The sequence below is a fragment of the Lissotriton vulgaris genome, chromosome 9 (assembly GCF_964263255.1).
Source record: "Lissotriton vulgaris chromosome 9, aLisVul1.2, whole genome shotgun sequence".
NCBI lineage: Eukaryota > Metazoa > Chordata > Amphibia > Caudata > Salamandridae > Lissotriton > Lissotriton vulgaris.
The window spans coordinates 233489791-233514571 of record NC_141697.1 but is presented as its reverse complement, the minus strand read 5'-3'; the positions used below and the strand labels follow the sequence as shown (position 1 = coordinate 233514571).

Genomic DNA, 24781 nt, shown 5'->3' with positions numbered 1-24781 from the left:
GTGCCGGCACATTAATATCTGGCACTGCAGCGCAGATCTGGCACTGCAGCGCAGACACCATAGCAACACTGCAAAAGGGTGGCCGCGCTGGCACAAGTCAATTTTAAAGACAACAGCACTGATGGACACCCAGGGGTGTGTTGTATTTTTGTGCATACAACAGATCCCTGCATTTCTATATTGTCAGAGTACCTTGTCACCAATTTTGGTGTAACACTATGCTCCACTTCATTATGGTATGTATGCCCGTTAGAGGAAAGCGCCATATCTTCAAGGGATTAGTTACAAGCCCTTTGCACCACCAGTATGTCACTTTTAATAAGGAAAAAAGTGACTGGCAGCACAAAAGGTTTATGAATTATTCCTATAGTACCTTGGTGGCTACCGTTTGACCTGCACACGGTGTGGTAAAGTGCTGATGTATAGGTGCCTGGACTGTATGACATGACATATCTCCACCCCTGTTGTAACTTACCCTGTTGATGTAGTTGGTCATAGTCGCACTGTCCTGTCTCTCCACTTCAACCACCGACTACTCACAGGTGACTGCAGACAGCTGTTCCTCCAAGGCATCGAACTCCTTGGGCGCTGGACTCCCACCTCCAGTCTGCAGTGCTGCCTGTCGATTGCTTGGTGTTGTGCTTGACCTCATGCCAACGCTTTTTGAAGTCCATTACTGTCCTCTTGACTTCTGCGATGGAGTTCACCTCGTTGACTATGGACTGCCATAAAGTGTTTTTGGTCCCCAATTACACCTTGGAGCTGACTAAGAACTGGTGTTGATACTACTTCACCTCCACAGTCAGGATCTCATTCTCCTCTGACTGAATCTGCATTTCCTCGTCCCGTCGAGGGGAATCCACAACCCCTGGGTAAATTTACAACCCCCAGGATGTTCGAAAAGAAAAAAAATTAAGCAAATTTGGCGTGGACAGCTTCTGTGGAGAAATGGTTCTGGAGGTCTAAGCGCAAAGTATCCCAAAAAGACAAAAAAAGGGCTTAGCACGGGAGGGGGCAAAGTCTAGCAGCGAAAGGGCTAACCTGAAACAATAACAGCACCCTTACCAAGGTCCAAAAAGAATTGCACTTCATACAGCATTGCTGGCAAACACGTTTTATTATGCAAAACATTTAATTGAAACATACTACTATACATAAAGAAAAATCATAAATACGAGTGTGCTCTCACGCAGGGAACACACCTTGAACCAATTCTGTGCAAATATTTAATGAATTCTCGTTTTTAAGGTCCAGGATCACCGTGGATAGCGGAGGCGTTAAAAATTCGTTGTGCAACAGTTCAATTTTAAAGGCAAAATAATTTGAAATGCAATGATCGGTTTATGAGTGCTTTAAAAGGGTCAAACAAGTCAAAGCAGTTAGCCGAACCTGGTTGAGTTACAGTTTTACATTTGGCGTTCAGCAGGTCATTGAATAAACACTCAGGGAGCTTTTCTTCAGAAAATGGATAGATTATCACGTGTAGTGCGTGAAACGTAAGAGGCAAGATGGCGTCTCTGGGTAATGACGTGCTTCTGAACAAATCAAATAACCAGTTGCAGATCAAATAAGGACTGGGAGAGGGGGTCCTGAAACTCACTGTCCAACAATTGGCCGATTTCTCCCTTAAGCTCTTGCAGCAAGGACACAGTGGATTCACCTTTAGAATTGAGTATCTTTGTAAATATCTTGGTCCACAATTCATTATTCCAATCACTGTGGGAGAAAAACACAAAAAGCCAAGTTAGTGATGTTTCAATATTACTCCAGAACTCGGCACATGATACATAGCCCCTCATCAGATGGGGCTGAGGAAACCTCTCCAACCAAAGAATAGCAGATTATATCGTCAATGTGGGAATTTTGGCACCACCAAAAAAAAGGGCATAGTTCCGTCCGGAGGTTTCAGGGAAAAAGTTATTTCATGCAAATTATCTGAAAATGAGAAAAGGGGGAGGTTGAACTATCCATTCGAAAATTAAGTTTCTAGGTATGTAGCATTCTCTGACGGATTAAATATTTGCAAACTGAACGAGCCTTGATAAAGTGCATTATGAATAGTGGTAGACGGATCATAGCAATCAGAAAAGAATCAAAGCCAAAGATTTATGAATAAGGGCGAGCCGAACCATATGATAATGCTTGATAAAAAGATGCATATCCGAAACTACGAGAAGTTGTTTTGTGGACCTCCAACTAGGCGGAGAGGATAGGCCAGCTCCGCAACACGGATTTGCACAACAAAAAAGCAAAAGATGTACAGCACAATCCCCTGGAAAACCTTTGTTGAGAGATGCTTTACATGTGAAAACCATCTGGCTATCCAGATGTTTTGAGTCGGTTAGCAATTTTCCAATTATTTTCAAAAATCATCATTGCCCAGGTTTTTCTGCCCTTGAGGGATTAGATGAGAAATAAGGCAGGCATGGGGAACAAATGATTTAGAGTGATTATTGGAATTACATGAATGAATGGATGATTGCTTTGTTCTAAAATGATAGTCACCTTTGCTCAGCACACAGGCTGAACCATGGGACACCAGATTCGTTTGAATCAGTTTACAATTATGAGTTTCAGCCTCGCACGCAAAAGCCCCGGTTCCTTAGAACCGACTATAGTGTGAATTCACATGACTACACCTACAAGACATAGGTTACATCGAACAAGTAGAGGGAATTAAATCAATTAGATATCTGATCATGATACTGGAAATAAAACACAGTTCAGAGACAATCGCAAAGAAAATGCTTGATATCTAGGGGCCTACTCTCAAAGGTAAATAGACATTTGTATATTTCCTCATGTGTAAATTTACTACCTAGGTGAAACTCAACACTATTTTACTATTATCATTTCCGAGTGTAGATTTGCATGCCTTCAGCCCCTTCAAATCAGGGGATGAAGCTGCTTACAACAGTATTTACGACTGTAAAGTTACTACGTATTCTGCACTCACAGGTGATGATTTTCACCAACTTGGAAGATATAGGGACAGTATAAGGGAAATTATTAAAGTATCATTTTATTTATTTTTTTACAGAAAATTAACATATTTGGATGTAAAATATAAATTTGAAATCCCTTTAAACTCCAACTAATGAAAGAAGTTACTTTCGGTGACAGCCCTTATGATGGATACTATCTGTAGTTGCAGATTCCTCACCTTTTTAACCCTTTCGATGCTCATGACGAGCTCAGCTCGTCATGATGCACGGGTGAGCTGTGCGGATGACGAGCTGAGCTCGTCATGAAACAATGGGTGCCAGAAAATCACAGCACAGGACGGGAAAACGCCTAGCAGCCAAGGTGTTAATATATGTGGTTTCACTCATCAAATTAAATGTGTAATACATAATTTAAAAAAATACAGATACAAACATCTACAGCTCAGATGGCTATTTCAAACTGTAGATTCCTCACGTGTAGAATAATCTCAGTTGTCTCCTTGGATCCAGAAACCACAAAACTCTTACATTATCGGTAGGGGCTGGTGGCTTTGTATTGATGCCGGACGTGCCTTCAGATGATTTCAACAAAGCCATACAGCGCCTAACTCGGCACAAGAACGCCAGTTATCTTTTTCTTTCCACGACTTCAACGCAGATCCAGAGCTTTCTCTCAGAGTTGTCAGTTTTCCTCGCATTCTCTTTGGTGCAGTGCTCTCTCCCCGTTAGCGTTCGGGCAGATGTCCATCACGAATGCCCCCCACCAAGCACCATCTGCTTGGGTTGCTTAGGCTCCGACCACCACTCTTTCTCCTGTGGTTCCTGCCTCAGTATGCACCCAAAGGCAATAATGAAGCAAGAAGCTAAACTCTTCATGGCTTGCACCCTTGAGGACAAGTGAAGTCGGTGGTCAAGGTCAAGGTCCAGATCTTGATCCTTTCACCCTTTAGGAGCAAATAGGAAACACAAGAAGCAAGGAACGGACGAGGTAAGTTGCCTAGAACCCCAAGAACTCCAATAGGATCCTCATCCTTGGGGCCAGAGTTAGTCAAAGTGGAGCTTTCTGAACCCACTCCTGCCAGCTCCAAACCGGTTATACAGCTGGACCAGGTTCTCAAGCAGACCAAATTGGTGACATTGAATCCAAGGTTGTCTGGCACTGCGACCTTCCATCCTGGAGTTTCCAACACAGGGTACCAACCCCGTATCCTTCCTCAATGTGATATTTGGCATCTTTGCTAGGACCTCAAACTCATCTGGAGTACCCTTGGGACTTGGAGCATCATTTGTTTTCCCACTCAAATGATGCTCTGATGCTGGCGTCAGCCTTTACCCACACAATTACTCAGTTCAGGCTCAACGCTGTGGCTGGGGGATTCTCCTGGCGATGAGGAACTAACTCCAGCAGATGTCAGCAGGGCTCAGGCAGGTCCAGTGCAACAGGTTAGCTGGGCAGTTGCAGAGAGACCTCTGGGTACCGTTTTTCTTGCTCTGTTTTCCCTTTCAGAGCCCCTACTGGATTGCGGGAACACTTGCTGTTCCTTGCGCGATTTTCCCTGGTTTTCGCAGCTTCCTCAGGCCGCTAGGGGGCGCCAGAGCGTCTTGTTGGTCTCAGCGCGGTTTTCTCTTCAGGGGAACCGCGCTGAGGAAAACGACCCGCCGGAGCCTTTCCTGCCGCCTCACCGCTACGCCCAGGGCCTCCCTGAGTCAGTATCTCTTCTATTGCCCTTTGTACGCCCCGCTGGGGTTCAGTAAAGCGGTTTTACAGCGTTGCCGCCTGCGGGCGTTTATCTGGGCACCTTCTGGCTATCCTGCATATTTCTGTTACACAGCGCGCAGGGAGGTGGCATTGACCCGGTCCACTTTAGGGTCTGCGCTCTGTGGGGTTGGTCCTGGCGCTCCTGTCAGGACAAGCTTTTGGACGCCATAGGTCCTATAACTAAAATCCTATACATGGCGGAAGAGGCTAAAGTATCAGGTGCGGCCATTTCCCCGGACGTGTTGTCCAACTGGGCGCAGAGAGTGGTAGTTTTCCTGGGGAACACGAATTGCGCCCTCTCAACCGAGCGTCGATGGTCCCTCTTAATAAAACTAGACCCGAAACTAGGCGACTTAGCCTCTTCGGAGGCGGGGGCGGTGGCCCAGGGGGGCCTCTTTGGGGACCCTTTCATAAAAGAACTAGGGAAGTTAGTTTCTACCTTTACGTCCCTGGATAGGGCTCAATCAAGCATTAAGAAAGTCTTCCAGCAGCGTTTCTCCCGGGGGGCCGGTCGCGGTGGGGGCCGCGTGACCGGCCGTGGCGGTCAGCAGTTTGGCAACAGAAATCAAGGATCCGGGCGAGGTCAATTTAATGCCTCAATGAATTACAATACATTCTACCCCACCAGAGGCCAGCGCTTCCGAGGTCGAGGTAGATTCAAGAACACCGCTGGAAACAATTCACACAGTGAGTGTTATTTCGGCAGACCAGGTCCGCATTGGAGGGCGGTTAGCCATGTTTCCGGAGGCCTGGGCCGCGATCACGTCAGACACATGGGTCTTACAGACTGTCCGCGGATTTTGCATAGAATTTTACGATCGGCCCCACCAACACAGGCCTTCACACCCTATTGTTTTCTCTCACACAGACGCACAGCTGGTCGACAAAGAGGTCTCCGATTTTCTGCGCAAAGGGGCCATTTGTCGTTCGACACAACACCCTGCCGGGTTTTTGAGCAATCTGTTTCTGGTGGAAAAAGCAGATGGGGCAAACGGCCGGTAATCAACCTCAAAGAGTTCAACGGATGGTTGGTTTACCAACATTTCAAGATGGAGGGTATCCATCTGTTGCGGGACGTGCTGCTGCCAAACGACTGGATGGTCCGGCTGGACCTCAAGGATGCGTATTTGGTGGTTCCTATTCACCCCCGCATCGTCGTTTTCTTAAGTTCCGGTGGATGGGCCAGATTTTCGAATTTACCGCCCTTCCATTCAGGCTTTCCTCTGCACCTTGGTGCTTCACCAAGCTGCTCCACCCGGCAGTGGAGCACTTGCGGGGCCAAGGAGTTCGGATGATTGTCTATTATGACGACATCCTGTTGATGGCGCAATGTCCCAGGAAATTAAACCTTCAACTTCAGCAGACAGTGTCCCTGCTCCAGGGGCTGGGGTTTGTTGTAAACGAGGAAAAGTCAGTTCTCTCTCCTTCTCAGACAGTGGTGTTTCTAGGATTTACCGTGGACTCTGTGCAGTGCACCCTGAGTCTACCTTCCAAGAAGATGGGAAAGATTTGCCACATTTTGCGTCAGACAATCTCGAGATCCCACACATCTCTCCGCCAGATTGCCCGGGTGGTGGGGCTGCTTTCCTCCTCCATCCAGGCAATCTTCCCGGGCCCCCTTCACTATCGGGCCCTTCAACGCCTCAAGGCGCATCATCTCAGTCGGGGACTGACATACGATCAGGTGGGTCCCCTCTCAGTCGAAGTGAAGGAGGAAATGGCCTGGTGGCTCGCCCATATGGAGGCCTGGAACGGTCGGGCGATATTCGGCCCGGTTCCGGACTTGGTGATAGAGTCCGACACCAGCAGGGCCGGTTGGGGCGCCCGTCGTGGGGAGTTTTCCACAGGCGGCGCCTGGTCGTCCGAGGAACAAGAGCTGCATATAAACTGCTTAGAACTGTTGGCGGGGTCCTTCGCGGTGCGCTGTTGGACCAAGGATTCCGTTCGCTCCTGCGTCCTGCTCCGGATGGACAACATCTCCGCGATCCGTTACGTCAACCACCTGGGTGGCCCTCGCTCCAAAGCCCTAGCGGATTAGGCGAAGGATTTCTGGGATTACTGTCGGGCACACCACGTGTCAGTGACAGCGGAGTACTTGCCAGGTCAAGCCAATTAGGTAGCGGATTGGCACTCCCGGCACTTGCGGGACTCCAGTCAGTGGAAGCGGGAATTACAGGTCTTAAGGTGGCTGGACAGTCTTTGGGGCCAGTTCTCGGTGGACCTCTTTGCATCTCGTCTGGACCAACAGCTCCGGCGTTTTTTCAGCTGGAGGCCGGACGCTCTCGCCTTTCTCCAGCACTGGAGTCTAGAGAGGTCGTATGCTTCCCTACGTTTTCAATGGTGCTGAGGGCGGCGGCCCAGCTTCCCCGACATTAGCGGACGTGGTCATGGTGACACCCTTGTGGAGGTCTCAAGTTTGGTTTCCAGTTCTTCTGGAACTTTCTTGGTATTCTCCAATCCTACTCCCCCGGTTTCCGCATCTTCTTCTCAACGCGGACGGGGACCCCCATCCTCTGGGGATGCAGAGCTCCCTTCACCTCATGGCATGGAGGCTTTCAGGCGACGCTGGTCGCTCCCAGACCTTTCGGGACCAGCTGAAAGCTTCCTCTCCAAGGCCTGGGCCGATAGCACAGCAAAACGGTACAGCACAGCTTGGAATAAGTGGTCCCGTTGGTGTCTTCGACGGGGCCTGGATCCCCTGGTCGCGGGCATCGTTCCAGAATTGAATTTTCTGGCGGAATCGGCTTCGGCCGGCCTAGCCTACCGCACTGTCAATGCGATGCGTTCAGCGATTTCGGCAGCCCACCATCTGGTAGAAGGTGTGTCGCTTGGGGAACACCCTTTTGTTTGTAGGCTATTGAGGGGAATCCGTCTCTTTACCCCCAGAGCCGCAGTATTCAGTTCACTGGGACGTCAACCTTGTCTTAAATCTTTTTTTGTCCTGGCAGCCGAATAAGCACCTGTCCTTGAAAGAACTGTCGGCGAAGTTAGCAATGCTTTTGTGTCTGGTTTCATATGTGCAAGCTCTGGACATTTCAGCGAGGGTTTTTTCCCCGGATGGGGTGGTCTTCATGTTGGGGCGCCGCATGAAATGTGCGTCAAGGACGATTTCCTATCCGTATTTCGTCGACGTCCCCAAACTCTGTGTGGTTCAATGCTTGAAGGCATACGAGGAGTTGACCCTTGAACTTCGTCCTCTGGGCGAACGACAGCTGCAGATTGCGTTGCAAAAACCGCACAAGGCTGTCTCATCACCCACCATCGCCAGATGGGTACGATGGATCATGCAGGAGGCAGGTATCGATACGAAACAGTTCGGTGCCCATTCGGCTAGAGGGGCCATGGCTTCTAAGGCCTTCTCGTTGGGAGCCCACTTAGAGGACTTGATGCGTGCTGCGGACTGGTCCTCTGATTCCACCTTTAAACGGTTCTACTTTAAACCGGTGGTGGATATTGCGCAGTTGGTGGTAAGTAAGCTTTGAACTAGCATAATCTGAAGCCTCCGGTCCTGACATAGAATCGAAATGTGCCTAGCATAGTAACGGTAAGTTTCAATTCTATTAAGGACACGGAGGCGAGGATTATCCCTCCCTAGCCACCCGCGGAAGCGATCCCTCCCGTACTACAGTAAGTACTCAGGTTTTCTCAAATGAGTAATTATGAATTTCGATGTTCTCACAGTCATTCTTTTCTGATGGTGTACATAGGGATATTTGTCCTTACACCGCTGATGCTGTTGTGTGTTTTTTGCTAGGAAACAATGGTACAAAACAAGACCAGTAACATCATGGCGTGACTCGCGCGAAGAAAGAGGAAGTGGTCACAGGAGGGACGTCCTACCTAGCCGTCATGGACATCGGGGAAGGACTAAGCTGTGGACGGTCTTGCTGGATATCATGGGACTTGTAGTTTTTTCTGGAAATTAAAGTGATGTTGTAGCCCTTATCCTTTGTTCTAAGGTTTAGGGCTCATGTTATTGCTTTTTGGCTGCTGTGTGTTGTATAAAATAAACAGCGAAGAAGGGATAAAGCATAATCCTCGCCTCCGTGTCCTTAATAGAATTGAAACTTACCGTTACTATGCTAGGCAAATTTCGATTCTTCACCTTCTGAATATTACCCAGGCGTCAGATCTGCAAACTATTGAGCAGTACCTCTGTGCATCTATAGGTTGCACTACGCATCTCCGCACTGACATCATTCCACACCCAGAATGACATGCAGTGTCCATAAAGGTGCCACTCGTAAGTGCTGACAGTTACTTTCGAAGTTGTCCAAGAGCAAAATGGCTTTGACCAGTCTGCAGATTCTTAGACCTGGGATTTTATTATTGAATAGAGTAAAATTCACAGAACGGGGAGGATGGGAGGACCAGTAAGTAATATGTGGTTAGATAGTCTCTACCAGAAAGAGTTATGGAAGGTAAGTAACTTATTCTTTTGATAGAGACTTCTAACTGCAAATCCTTCACCTTTTGAGCAGATACCAGAGCTGTACCTATCGGGTGGTAGGTCTGTAAATTGGCTCAAACCAAAACAATCATGCAGGACCGAGCAGGCAAAAATGCCCTTTTCAGTGTACTTAGATGTCCAGACAGTAGGGCTTTGTGAATGTGCAGAGTGACCCCAACGTAGATGCATGCCCGATGTCCAGGGAAGGGACTCAGCAGGCCAACACTGTGTCCTGGTTGAGGGTAGGAGTGTTGTAGGCCAAGTAAGCCACAGTAAGTAGCATGGTTAACAAAAAAAAGGCGTACACAGAAACACACTGATCTAAATCAATCAAATCTTTTGAAAAAAAGACTAGGCGCGGAAAATAGGTGTCCAGTATTTCTTTGCTTAACATGCTTCATAATTAGCAGTATGAAATGTCAAACACTGCTCACTTGATCCAGACAGGGAATTCCTTTAATTTGCAGATACGGAGACCTGGTTTACACAAAACTAAAGTGATAGTAAACGACACACAGCCAATCTTTCAAGCCTGCACGGTAAAAACAGCATTTTTTATTTACCAGTAAGTAGATTTCTACCCCTGGAAGTATACTGGAGGTGTTGGCTGACTCCTCCCTGGAAACGGATGCAAGTTGAACGCTCATATACTAGAACCACCTGCTATTGGCTGTCATTCCCCCCCTGTCCTGATGAAGACCCGCTTCTGATGCATTATCCTTTGCACACCTGTCAAGGGTCAAAACGTTGACGTTGTTATTACCAATTAGTCCACGAAATTTCCACGATTTGAATAATAGAATAACAACCACTGCTGGGATTTATGCAATTTAGTCTGGACTTGTAAAACTAAAACAATTGTCTCCTTTTTGTATATGTCATACATGTCACCTATGTACAGCACTTTTGTCACATCACTACTAGTCACTATACGCACACTATTGACAGTTTTTCGCTGTATATGTGATTTTTGTCACTGACAGCCGTTTTTATTGATCTCGCATTTATATGAATACAAAGAAAAAACATTTGTTGAGCAAAACGTTGTTTTTGTTGTTGCTTGGAGATTTAAATGATATTTTCTGTAGGGTATAGTACACCGAGGACCAATCATTGTTCTTACTCAACAGAACCATTATTTCCGTTAGCGTTCTCACCCAGGTTCTGAGGGTTACTGGGTTATCCCATTATTTCTAATGGCAACTTTTTCTGGATCAAGTCTGGTGCCTGTGTTGATATTTAATGGTGAGGAACCTGCAGTTGGAAGTATCCACCAGAAACAATATTACTATATAGAGTAGTCCTGATAAAGTTTAAATATTTCCCGCAAAAAATGTAATGTTCTGTTTTTTTCTCCTGCAGATAATGTGGATTTATTTATACAATACCTACTGCACTCGACTCTTCATGGTTGACCAGCAAGCATGCACCGACACAGCAAGAGTGCAAGAACATTCTTGATTTATATTTTGCCTGGAGTTTTGTATCAAATACAGAATTGCAACGCGAAGATTTGATGTTAAGTGGTACATCAACCATGCTGTGAATAAGTGGCAAGTGTTTCTGTAGCCGAAAAGGTGAATATAGACCAAACTATTGATACCAACAAGACTCAATACCCCTTTTGAACATATTTACTGGAGAGTCTGACAGTCATTTCGGAGATAGAGAAGGAAACATTAATGAACAGGAAAACTTTGGGTTTTTCACCTGTCACTTTTCCAGCTCAATCTGTTGGAAAGACTGCTGTATGGAGTCTGATTGGATGTAAGACATGATATAAGCACAAGGACATAGAAAATCATAAACACCTGTTTACAAATAAAAAAATAAATACACACAATTTTCTATCAGTTTTCGGTCTCACCTGTGAAACTTTTCGCTGGGTTTCCACAGGGGACCTTCCTGCTCAATTTGAAGAGGTTTTCGAAAAATCATGAAGTGCAGTGTGTCTGCGATGCCAAGCATGTCCACCTAAAACAAGACAATAAAGGAAATAGGTCAGCAACATTTTTCAAAGTACAACTTCTCTTACGGCCAGAACTCGCTCAGCAATGCAATTAAACACACTTTGGACTCAGATTACCTGATAAGGGGATGCACTCGGTCTTAGAATTTGCTGCCCTTGCTCAGACATGGCTCTTGGAAATCCAGTGAGTGACACATCTTGTGGATGCAATCTTAAATCCAAGCTGTGGGAAAAGTCAACCAGCTTCAAAACACTCTCCTGCTCGTCGCTACTGAAGGAATCCACAATCCTAAAATAAGAATCAATATGCAAGTTGATTTTTGTGCTTAGTATAAAGTGGTCCAAAATTAAATTTTCTTAAGTCAACTCAGTGCATTACAGGACAGTAATTTGGCTTCGCTTTGTAGGAAGGCAGGGGTGGTGATATGCAATTTGAGTTGTACAAATAAAATAAAAATGTTTTGGAGAGAAGAAAACATGACTTTATCTACTCAAAGAAATGTTCTTGTAGCAACAATTTTGTAGCGCAAGACTACTTTAGATTCCTCTGCTGTCCGTTAGTGACTCGAGTCCTAAAACTGGATTACACATGGACAAAATACAATGTCAGCCTGAAGCACCCGACAACATGGCCATGATCTCCAGATTCTATTCTCTGAGAATAGTCTCAAGAATATTCCAAATAAACCGAAAGTTCTAGATCCTTGTAGAAAGCACCACAGGTTAAAACCGTGGAGTCTAGGCAAAGCCTAACACCAGCCCTATCAATAACTATCCAGGAGTGCCACACCCTTGGATAATACTGCTTAAATATAAACAGGCTGTGCCAAATTAGCTACACTGTACCCACAACTCCTTGCCCCTACAGATACCCTCCCCCCCGCCCCCAGCACTTCACCTTACCAAATGGTCCATAAAAATGAGTCCTGGTACATCTCTGCTAAAATTACCATTTCAAAAGTGAATTCAGCCAAAGATCTCCAAGGTTTACCGCAGGGCGAATCTGTATTTAAAGATAATTTTTCTTGTTTCTTATTGAACCAAGAAAGGGAAAAGTCCATTGCATAACTTTTCAATCAAGACCAAGTACTACCTACAAGAACGACTCACCTAGATCTGCTTCCACTGCCTCTCTGACCATAATTTCAGAGTACAAAATGGGTCTAGGCTTTTCATTCTCAACCAGAAAAGAAGTCCCTCCAGGTTCATGTACTTCAAATCAGAGCAGGAATATGATAAAGTAAAAGAAAAGGCCCATTTCCTCCACTAAGGCAGCAGATCGGATGGGAGGATACTGAAATAAATCTTCCTAAAACCCTTCATTTTTCTCTGAATCTCACCTGTGTTCTCTTGACTGCAGAGACAACTTCAAAGAGTAAAACAGTGCTGAGATTCAGAGGCTTCCCTCCGGTGCCAACTGACAGCATGCTGGCCCGTCCTATCCAAACTAGATGCCATGTGCATGAGGTGGGCACTCCAACACAGATTGAATACACTATTCTCAACATCAAGGGCAAACACATCTATGTTGGAAAATAATTTTATCCTCATAGGTCGCGACACAGCCATAATATAGCAGCCTACAAAGATCTGTTGGCACTGCATTCACTGGTTTTGAGATATTCAAGTGTGGGGCTTTGACTGGGGTTTAGCGAAGGAGGACCGGATAGCCCTATACGCAGACACTGTTTTTCTGTTCCCCATGCATCCGTATTCTTGAGGCCTTTGGAACGGCCTTGGGCCTCATGGCCGACTGGAACAAATCCCTCCTGGTCCCCATACAGGGAAACCGCCGGGATGAGACCTGGCATCCCAAGAATTTCATATGCCGATTCGACTTTCTGTACCTGGGAGTTCACATCTCCTGGAAGCCGTGCCTCACCTGGAGCCTCAACTTACGCCCACTGGTGCAAAAGACCAGAGAAAATAGGGCTCAATGTGACAACCTCCCCCTATACCTTATAGGTAAAATAGATATTTTGAAATGATGGTGCTCCCACAATTCCATTCCGCCCTGCAGAACTACCCCCTTCATATCCCACAAGCCTAGTTCCCTTTACAGGCAGGAATGGAGAGAACGTTTATATGGACGGGCAAACCCCAAGGGTCGTACTAGGCGAATGTGTACGCACAGTACACTGCAGGGCTAGAGATGGCCGACATCCACCTATATTAATGGGCTTCCCGACTTCTGACCATCAATGATTGGGTGCATGGGTGACCCAACGTTTCAGGAAGAATTGGTTTTCGTAGATTTTAATGCCATAACAGGTATTCTGTACGGCGTACCCATTCCTACTGCTCTTCTGGAACAGACCGAGGGGGTGTTCTGGATGTGTAGAACGCCCTACAATGGATTGATTGGGATCACAAACTCATTCAAGAAACTCTGGTTCAACAAGCATCTTTGTTGAACCAGATGACCGCATGCAGACAGGCATTACATTCGCCGGATTACTATTATCAAATCATGACCTTCTGAGAACGGACATAACCTATAGACTTGAACTCACATAGTATTCAAATGTATTGGGTTTCACATACTGGAAACAACTATATGTATGAGGTCCTTTTACATTTCAAGCTCTGAAGAAGCCCTGAAGAAGTCCGCTTGAGAACGAAACGCGTTGGTGGTTTCCAACAACAAGATCTTACCATCATTTTTTCTCATGGGAAAATAACTGTTTATTATAAATCTATTTCATTATGAATATGGTCTGATAAAGACATGTATATGTATTCAACACATGGAAGTGTGCAGGGCCGTTTTGCCTATATTGTATTGGAGCATGGGTTCTCACAAACTTTCTCTCGGGGGCCGGATTTACAGTGTGGTTTGTGGCGGAGGGCCGCACTGGTGGAGGCGGGGTCAGTGGGGGAGGGGCTAGAGACACAAAAAAACTGACCAGGAGGTTGAACACGGGCCCCTGCAGCGGATGCCTTCGTTCACTGCGCCACCAGACCCGGCATACATCCATCTCTCTCTCTCTCCCTCTCCCTCCCTCTGTCTGTTGTCTGTCTCCCTATCTAGCTCTATCTGTCTCACTTCGCCGTGCTCTCGCTCCCTGCTGCCATCCCACCTCACTGCCTCACTGGGCTCTCACCCCTGCTGCCCTCCCACCTCACCGGGCTCTCACTCCCTGCTGCCCTCTGTCCCCTCACCGGGCTCTCACTCCCTGCTACCCTCCCACCTCACCCGGGCTCTCACTCCATGCTGCCCTCTGTCACCAAAACCCCTGTCCTCCCCCCCTACCCCCGCGTCCATATTGAAGTTCTCTCTTCCCTTCCCACGAGTTGGACCCGGGTGGATCCTTCAGCAGTGTGTTTGGTTTGTAAGGCCTAGCACAGGAAGCCAATGAACGGATTTCATCATTCTTGAGGAATGGATAAAATGAGAAGAATTATTGATTAGGCCAGTTTCTTGATTGTGCATTACATGATATATTGAAAATGGATATACAGGAAGGCCAATGTACAATGAGTAAGCCAGACCTAAAATTCCAGACACATTTTCATTGTGAATGCTTATTCCTCATAGTAGTAGGCCAGGAGTAAGTTTCTTGTTTGGGACTTACAATGCCTCTGGGATTTATATTTTTGCCTGATTTACTGGCATTTCAAAGTACGCTGTGTGCAACATGCACTAATTAGTCATGATACACATTAAAATGTCCGAACACTACCCACACGTGTGTTTTGCTTTCAGTGCCCAGGAAGCAAGGGGTGCCCGGGAAGCTCTGTCAGCCCAGGCTGACAAACACACAGCCGCACCAGAGTACTTCACAAGTCTTTAAAAGACCATTTACATGTTAATGAGGCTTTGTTCACCTCTTAGCGCCCCTACAGCCCCACTCTGACTGTGGCTGGAGTCACCCGGCCCCCACAGAGCAGTACCAGCGGTGTTTCCGGACACTTAAAAGAAAATAAAAAGAACACTGTACGATGTCTCAAGGTCCGTGGGCCGCAAAGGAAGGCTTGCCGGGCCGCTGGCGGCCCGCGGGCCGTACTTTGAGTACCCCTGTATCAGAGTGACTAGAAAGTTTTTTCTTGTGTCTCTACTTGGGACCTAGGGTATTGTGTCCCAAGCCCATTGCACCTTATGTTGCTTGATATAATTATCAGGGACGTTAGGACTGGTGCAGGTGTTAATGCTTTGATCCCCATTTCTGAGTGTCATTCAAGAAACCCCCCTATGGGCGGGCAGATGGCTAGACCAGGTGGTGCAACTGGAGTGATTTCAGGGCTGGGACTGTACTGGGATCACATGCTTGGTTGATGCTTGGGACCAGACTCGCATTAAAGCGCTCCAGGACTTCTATGAGGAAATAAGCATGCCCAACTCCCGTTTTTTTTCTCTACTTACAAAATCAGGCATACAGAGACAACTGAGAAGACATCCCAGAGTACAACCTCCTGGAAGGATGACTGCTCATGGGTCCTCTGTGGCAGGGTGGGATATCACAAAACTATTAGACCCTAATATTGCACTCACCAGACCAGATGGGCCCAGAACTCTCAAAGAGAAGTGGTAGAAATGGGTGGGAGACCGTGGCCAAACAGACTGGTGTGAGGCGTGTATGGCACGATGGGTGCACGCCATTTCGGCGAGGCTTCAACTTATACAATTCAAGTATTTACAGCAGGCATATCTTACACCGCGCCATTTGTGGAGGGCCCGAATTGAAGCTTCACGGGCTACAGTAGATGCCAATACCATAACAGTGACTTCACTCACATGGTGTGGTCCTGCCCAGTTATCCTCAGATACTGGGAGCCCCTTATATCTACCCGTACATGTAGTAGACACACACACACAGGCGCACCCCAAGCTTGCATTGCTGGGCATCCTGGACGACATGAGAGGCCCTCGTGGGTGCAGAACCCTGGTGGGGTTAGGTACACTCCTGGCAAAGAGAGACATCACCAAACAGTGGAACTTGCCTTGCCTTCACCTCGGCCCCCTAATTAAGGGAAGGGCAAAAGGCATGGACTGGTGTGCTAAAACGGAGGAAACCATTTAGACAATAAGGGGATGCCCAAGCAAATACAAGAAAGTGTGGAGCAAATGGGGGGCGGCTTCTCGTGGCCTAAGCGGGTAAACAAAAGCAAGACACATCTCTCAAGACAATGCACCCAGGGCATGAATTAGGAGAGGGGCAGGCGATTTGGAATGGACCACGTTTTTGTGTTTTTTTTTCTTTTGTCAGAGCAACTGTTTGTAATGTTTGTACTTAAATCAATAAAATATTCTTATGAAAACAATACTTTACAGTGATATTAACTAGCATACTCCTCCTCTACTTTTGGTAGTGTTTTTGTGTGTTGCCATGGTTTAAGTAAAGAGTGATCACATTAACATATGGAGCCACTTTACTGCTCATGCAGAGGAAAGAGACAATATGATCTACTTACCCGTGAAAGTTTTAGAGCTACTGGAAAAAAGTATATTTTTAACCCCATTTAACTGCTCTATTACAAGGAGCAGGCTGAAAAAGAGCCAACTGCATTTAGCAGAACATCTGAAAGTGATGCCAAGATATTCCACCTTTTTGAAAGTCTCCCAGTGCCCCCAACCGTGCAGGGATCCTTCAGTTTCAAGAGTGTGACCCCTGTGGTGGTATGCACCGTTCATCTTTGGCTGCTTCCCCTTCCAAAGCCCTGCCTTAGACTTTTCCTAGAAAGATTCACTATGATGAAGTCTGCGAAATGGACGATCAAATACCACCTTCAAGGGCAGTGCAAAACCAAAGAGGTGACCAGGTATAACTGCTTACACCATTGTCATACACATGATCTACGCCAGCAGGTATGGAGCACAACCACACAAAAATCCAGCCAGCAAACATATCTGCGAGTTGCATTTGCAAGTCTTGGGGGCCCCACACCGCTGAACCAATCTTAAGAAATTGACATGTAATACTATAAATGGAAGAGAACAGGTACCCGGTAAGCAGTTGGAAGGAAGAACTTGAATCAGGAAAAACATTGTGATCATATGTGCAAGTCCTCAAAAGGAGAGAAAAATTTAAGACACTTGTAGGTAAGGCAAGGGAGATTATAGGAGAAAGGGAGTAGCCATTCAGGGGACTAAAAAAAGCTGTTTTTTAGGTCTCGGCTAGCGTAGGCTGCGCATGCGCAGTCTCGCTTGTGAAATCTTATGTTTTAGGGTAGATTTCACTAGCGAGGTTAAGCCCCGTCCCTCTTTTCCATTGGCTGGCGTCACCGTTTAGGGTAAACGGAGGTCAGCCATTGGAAAAGAGCGTCCTCTGAAGTACACTTTTCTCTTTTAGAGCCGTCCCATTCGGACGGACTTCCCCGACTTACTGCTGGAGTAAAAGGTTTCTTATCTTCTTTATGGGGCGAAACAGATGGCCTTATAAAGAAGATAATAAACCTTTTACGCCAGCAGGAAGTCAGGCTGAGTCCGTCCGAGTGGGACGGCTCCAAAAGAGAAAAGTCTCTGTCTGGCGAGCGCTTGGTATTTGAAGCATGCTTTCTGAAGGTCAGTTATTATTATTTATTTTTTATTTTAAGGTTTTGTAGAGCGCGTAGTAACCCTAGAGCATCCCAGCGCTAGAACCTGAACTCAAGAGGGGTCAGCAACGGAAGGGGTTAAGGGTCAGGGAAAAGAAGGGTCTTCAGTGCCTTCCTGAACTGAAGGAGATTGGGTTCAGTTCTCAGTCTCCGGGGGAGGTTGTTCCAGTGTTTGGCCGTGTGGACTGTGAAGCGGCGGCCTCCGGACCGGGCTTTTTTAACTCTGGGGACAGTGATGAAGTTCTGTCCACTAGAACGGAGGGCCCTATTCGCTTTGTAGGGGATAATGAATTCCTTGAGGAGGGGAGGGCCGTTATTATGAAGAGTTTTATGGGCCAGACAAAGGGCCTTGAAAGCAACCCTTTCTCTGACTGGGAGCCAATGGAGAAGCTTCAAAGCTGGCTTTGCCGAGGATCTGGCGGGGGTGTCGGTGAGTAGGCGGGCCGCGGCGTTTTGAATTTTCTGCAAGGTGTTGAGTGTAGCTTCGGGGGCACCCAGGTAGATTGCGTTGCTGTAGTCAAGCCTCGCCAGGATGAGGCCCTGAATCAAAAGTTTCTTGGAGGTCGCGGGGAGCAGGGGGAAAACCTTTCTGCAGGCCCTGAGAAGTCCGAAGCAGATTCCTGCCGTCTTTTTGGCCTGTGTTCTAAAGCTCAGGTCTTTTTCGAGCCATACGCCCAGGCTCTTGACCTCTTCCTTGGGTGCAGGGGGGTCACCTAGGCAGTCGGGCCAGATGTGAGGCGGCAGGGAGGGCCCCTTATGTCCGAGCAGCAAAATCTCGGTCTTGGAACTGTTCAATTTTAGTGCTGAGGAGTTCATCCAGCTGTGGATTTCAGTGAGACAGCTGTGAAGGTCAGAGGGAGATTGGTGCGGGTGTGAGAGGGTTACCACCAGCTGGGTATCGTCGGCGTAACTGTTGATCGAGACGCCGAACGGATTGACCAGTTTCTCCAGCGGGGACATATACACGTTGAATAACGTCGGGCTAAGAGATGAGCCCTGCGGTACTCCACAACGGAAGGGGATTGCGGGGGAGTGGCTGTCGTTCTCCCAGACTTGAAAGGAGCGACCGTCTAGGAAAGATTTTAGCCACTTCAAGGCCGTGCCCCTTACTCCGATGTCAGACACTCCGATGTCAGACCCCGTCTCCAGTTGGCAGACGCTTTACATTTGCCGAATCAGATTTAATCCCCTGTGTATTATTTATATATATATATATATATATATATATATATATATATATATATATATATATATATATATATATATATATGAGAGAGCAAACGCCTTGGAGCTTGAAGAGGGCTACTCGCACGCTGTCAGCCATCCAGCTTGATTGCCCTGCAGCACCCTTTAGCAACCTTCATATTCTTTGTAATCCAAGTTCGACGCGTTTCAGGGCCAACGCCCCTTCCTCATGAACTGCGCATAAAGGGAATGACATCTCACTATACCTTTGTTTTCCGACCTTTATTGAGGGAAAAAACGCCCTGCACGGGGCGTGGCAGCAGTTGAAATATCCAGCGGAATGCTGGGAGTTGCAGTCCTTAGTAACGTGAGTCCAGTGTTTTGACCCTAAGTGGGCTCAGTCCCTTTATTGATTATTTGCGTTTCAAATCCTTGAGTAGGAAAAAAGGTTGGCTTAGGTGTGCTGAAATTCGTGAGACAACGTGTGCTTCCGACGAAAGGGAGACAGTTCCATTTCTGAAGCGCCTTCTTGCTCCCGCTGAGTTAGATTGGAAGCAGAAGTGGTGCCCCTCTTCCACGGCCAAGGTAGCCGTGTGGGTAATGAGAGAGCAAACGCCTTGGAGCTTGAAGAGGGCTACTCGCACGCTGTCAGCCATCCAGCTTGATTGCCCTGCAGCACCCTTTAGCAACCTTCATATTCTTTGTAATCCAAGTTCGACGCGTTTCAGGGCCAACGCCCCTTCCTCATGAACTGCGCATAAAGGGAATGACATCTCACTATACCTTTGTTTTCCGACCTTTATTGAGGGAAAAAACGCCCTGCACGGGGCGTGGCAGCAGTTGAAATATCCAGCGGAATGCTGGGAGTTGCAGTCCTTAGTAACGTGAGTCCAGTGTTTTGACCCTAAGTGGGCTCAGTCCCTTTATTGATTATTTGCGTTTCAAATCCTTGAGTAGGAAAAAAGGTTGGCTTAGGTGTGCTGAAATTCGTGAGACAACGTGTGCTTCCGACGAAAGGGAGACAGTTCCATTTCTGAAGCGCCTTCTTGCTCCCGCTGAGTTAGATTGGAAGCAGAAGTGGTGCCCCTCTTCCACGGCCAAGGTAGCCGTGTGGGTAATGAGAGAGCAAACGCCTTGGAGCTTGAAGAGGGCTACTCGCACGCTGTCAGCCATCCAGCTTGATTGCCCTGCAGCACCCTTTAGCAACCTTCATATTCTTTGTAATCCAAGTTCGACGCGTTTCAGGGCCAACGCCCCTTCCTCATGAACTGCGCATAAAGGGAATGACATCTCACTATACCTTTGTTTTCCGACCTTTATTGAGGGAAAAAACGCCCTGCACGGGGCGTGGCAGCAGTTGAAATATCCAGCGGAATGCTGGGAGTTGCAGTCCTTAGTAACGTGAGTCCAGTGTTTTGACCCTAAGTGGGCTCAGTCCCTTTATTGATTATTTGCGTTTCAAATCCTTGAGTAGGAAAAAAGGTTGGCTTAGGTGTGCTGAAATTCGTGAGACAACGTGTGCTTCCGACGAAAGGGAGACAGTTCCATTTCTGAAGCGCCTTCTTGCTCCCGCTGAGTTAGATTGGAAGCAGAAGGTTGCTAAAGGGTGCTGCAGGGCAATCAAGCTGGATGGCTGACAGCGTGCGAGTAGCCCTCTTCAAGCTCCAAGGCGTTTGCTCTCTCATTACCCACACGGCTACCTTGGCCGTGGAAGAGGGGCACCACTTCTGCTTCCAATCTAACTCAGCGGGAGCAAGAAGGCGCTTCAGAAATGGAACTGTCTCCCTTTCGTCGGAAGCACACGTTGTCTCACGAATTTCAGCACACCTAAGCCAACCTTTTTTCCTACTCAAGGATTTGAAACGCAAATAATCAATAAAGGGACTGAGCCCACTTAGGGTCAAAACACTGGACTCACGTTACTAAGGACTGCAACTCCCAGCATTCCGCTGGATATTTCAACTGCTGCCACGCCCCGTGCAGGGCGTTTTTTCCCTCAATAAAGGTCGGAAAACAAAGGTATAGTGAGATGTCATTCCCTTTATGCGCAGTTCATGAGGAAGGGGCGTTGGCCCTGAAACGCGTCGAACTTGGATTACAAAGAATATGAAGGTTGCTAAAGGGTGCTGCAGGGCAATCAAGCTGGATGGCTGACAGCGTGCGAGTAGCCCTCTTCAAGCTCCAAGGCGTTTGCTCATATATATATATATATATATATATATATATATATATATATATATATATATGTAATTCTATCAGTCTCTTTTTCAGACTATGAAAATGCTGCTTTCCTTGCCGCGGAGGGGCGAAGGCTGATAATTAAGCTTCGTGTAATGATTATAAATACACTATAATATTTCTGGTACCTTCTGCCCCTCTTCGGTGTGGTAACCAAACCCTGGTCCACTGAGGGGTGGGGGTGTGGGGGGAAGCATTAAACACCAGGCGGAACAGGGCTGCTCGACCCACTTCAGCACCACCCCTGGAGAGATCATCCCCGTAAATACATCCACGGCTGCAACAGCAATATCTGTTAGAGCGCTCCTGGAGTATTTGTCATAAATAGTGAATCGGAGACAGTTGTCACTGAATGCTTCCTGGTGCATCCTGTACACATTTGTATTCAGAAGCATTCCACCAGCGAGGGATTGCGCGCAGTCTCACTGGGTTTCAAGGGCACGCGGCGGGCAATCCATGCTCCTCGGCCCTTGAAGCGTTTCTCATGTAAACCTCTTCCTCCTGTCAGGGGCGTGAGGATGGGGCTGTGTCTCTGCTTACTTACTGCCGCTCACCCGCATCCGGCCTAACAATGCCCGAGGACACCCAAGTTAGGAGAGACTGTGAGGAAGTCTCGGTGGATAGGACGCTCGCCGCTGGCACTTGCGGTGATTTGAATAAGCAGAGTGCGCATCCAGTGAGGACGCCTCATCCTTGGCAGCAAAAACTGACCAATGACACCATGTGTGGTTTATAGCGCTTGTAAACCACAGTATGAAGCGCTATATAAATATCGACGTAACCCTTCACCGCCAAGCATGTTATTCAGGTCACATGCCTCAGTCGTACATCAGAGGGGGCCTTGCCTTAGGTTAGATGTTAAAGGGTTAAGCATAGCCTCTCACTTCATCTTCAGAGCTCTGTTAGCAATTTCCGAGAGGTCGTTAACAGACCCTCATGATCATCCGTCCTTAATGAACAGGCGCAGGCGTTTCTGCATCAGTGGCCCTCCGATCGGTCCGTGCTGGCTCTGGGGGGAGGGAGGGCAGTGCAGCTTGGACACCGACGACTGTACATTTGAAGAGTCTCTGCGCGTGGGCCAAAAGGAGCGCATTTATTGTGCTCTATGAAGCGGGGTGAAAGATTGTTAACCATTCTACCAGATAATGACGCTCGCCGCTAACATATGCAGTGATTTGAATAACCAGAGTGCGCTTCCAAGTCAGGACGCCTCAGCCATAGCAGTACAAACTGACCAGTGGCACCATGTGCGGTTTATAGTGCTTGTAAACCGCAGTATGAAGCGCTATATAAAAACTGTTGGTAGAAATGGATTAATAAACAGTGTGTGTGTGTGTGTGTGTGTGTGTGTGTGTGTGTGTGGCTGTGTGTGTGTGTGTGTGTGTGCAAATGCAATAGGTCTCGCATTTGCGAGAGATTAAGCTATTGGCATTGTAAATAACAATGCCATTTATTTATCTGTGTTCAAAACTAACCCATAAATAAAAAGTTTGTCATTTACAATGCCAATAGCTCTAACTTTTTCGAAGGCAAGACCTATTGCATTGTAAATGCTTGTTTTGTATGGAGAACAAAGATCTTGCAAGAGGAAGTACCAGAGAACATTTATTTACCTCAATGTGAACGGCCTGATTTGGTGTGTATGGTATCAATGACTCATTCGAGCTTAAATGTGGACTAAAAATGACACTAATATAGACGTTTTATTCATTTTAGATGGAAGGCTAGTTTTGAGTATCAGTGAAGCAGAAGGGTAAACATTGGAGAATTGAATATTCTAATAACTAATGGAGCACTCATGAGAGAATGAACTGACCTATCACCCAGGAGGAGTATATCTGGGTGCAAATTTCCATGCACAATATCCACAGAGTGCAGCTTCTCCACCAGACTGATGAGACAGTGCGTAAGTAACAGTATCAATGCCTCCCATGTACCGTCCAAGTCCTGGATCAAGTCCTGAATCAAGTCCTATCAAAATAAGAAAAACAGCAACAATTAAAAGGCAGTAGTAGTAGGGCAATGTATAACCCAAGTCTGACAGTAGTGCACTTAAGCAGCTATTCAGCCTCTGTCACTTGTAATGAAGAAAATACCAGTGCAGTTAAAGTGAAAATCACAGTAATTGATCATAAGATCCTTATGGAAATATGAAAACTGTCATTTAGTTTAAATGTAAAAAAAAATAGTCCTGGACATAGCCATAAAATAAGGTAAAATCCATAGTTAAGCACAACATTGCTCTTTTATAGATAATCGTTCGTGGCGAGGCATACCCAGCCTGGATATTTCCATACTTACTGTAGCACGAGGACCCTACTCATGTGGCTTCACTTTTGCACTGCCTTAGCTCGTGCTGCATTTTGTGATCCACAGGCTTACAGACGTTGCACAAATAGTTCTCTTCCCCCTGAAAGGATAACTATTTGACATATTTAGCAATACAAAATCCATTTGGTTTTCTTCTTATACAAAGGCCTCAAGAGTTATATTGAGCAGGATTCATTGTTCCAAGACCGATTCACTACTCTTGTGCTCTTCCAAAAACAGACCAGCTCCTTGGATGCCTGCTGACTAGCTCCATCTGCCATTTGCCACCCGAGTGGGATAACAGAAATAAAAGGATAAGCTTGAGACCCAAAACTAACATGAGGCTTGTAAACAAAACTGGCTAGACTGGTTACTGATGAATGTAACACTCCAACCACTTCACCTGGTCACCTCCCCAGCGTGAAACTTCACACTTGAGAAACCCTATGCTTCCAACAGGAAAATCAGGTAGCAGAGCAGGGAAACCCCCATTCAACCTTGTGACAAACCTTTACTTACTCCTTCCTGCATCTGGTTAGTGTTAATAGAAAATGACAAGACAAGAAGAGTATGATCTGTGTGCTTGAGGGTTATCGCATTCAGCTTACAAGAAGAGACTGTCTGGTCCTAGAGGCCCGACAGGCGAACGGTGGCCGTCCTAGATAAAGGCAGATGAAATGGGCCCCAGCTCAGACTGCCCAGCTCAGAGCTACCATTCCTAGGGTTGTGTCCCACTACACATTGTCACTGTTCCTGGTGTTCTCTGCTCAGTTGCACTTTTCTGTCAAAACACTATAAATGTATCCTGATCTCTGTTTCTGAACCAGCCCATACAGTCAAGTCCAAAGACATTTTATGGATTCAGTCCCAATTTGCTTTTCCCTTCGTCCCTACAAACTAGGTGAGCCAACCAGATATATAAGCCATTTGATGACAAACAAGGTGCAGTCACTAGAGACACATTTCTCTTTTCTTTCTAAAATTTCTTTCTTACCTGAACCAGGTTATTAAAACCTCGGGCGGCTAATGGCAGACCACTTCTTCCATCCCTGGTCAAGATCTATTGCATAGCACAAAGAGCATCAAGTGGTAGACTTGTATATAATAAGTATTAGAACATTGGAATGTTGGGAGCTCCATTGAAAACAATGGAATGCTCTGGGCTTATAATGGCTGGTAAAAGCCTGGAGCTCCAACATTCCAATGTTTCTTTGTTCACAGCTCTGGCTGTGAACAAAGGATTCAGGGAACCTGAGGGGATTCCAATCCCCTCGCGCTCCCAAAAGGCTTTGTTTGTTTTGTTAGAACATTCTGTCCTCTAGTGACAGAATGTTCTAATAGCCTTATAGCCCTTCGTAGATGGGCTATACCGCTATTAAAGTCCCTCTCCC

At 46.7% G+C, this 24781-nt stretch overlaps 1 protein-coding gene across 1 annotated transcript in view; it reads right to left on the bottom strand.

Annotated features, from left to right (window-relative positions):
- Positions 1 to 1098: 1098 nt before the first annotated feature.
- BUB1B (BUB1 mitotic checkpoint serine/threonine kinase B) overlaps positions 1099 to 24781 on the bottom strand; it is a 440231-nt gene continuing 416548 nt past the window's right edge. The window contains exons 24-27 of the mRNA XM_086937370.1: positions 22897 to 23051; positions 11241 to 11412; positions 11022 to 11128; positions 1099 to 1716 (exon numbers count right to left, since the gene is read on the bottom strand). Of these exons, the coding sequence (XP_086793496.1) occupies positions 1545 to 1716; positions 11022 to 11128; positions 11241 to 11412; positions 22897 to 23051 (606 nt within the window). The 3' untranslated portion in view covers positions 1099 to 1544. The remainder of the gene's footprint in view (positions 1717 to 11021; positions 11129 to 11240; positions 11413 to 22896; positions 23052 to 24781) is intronic.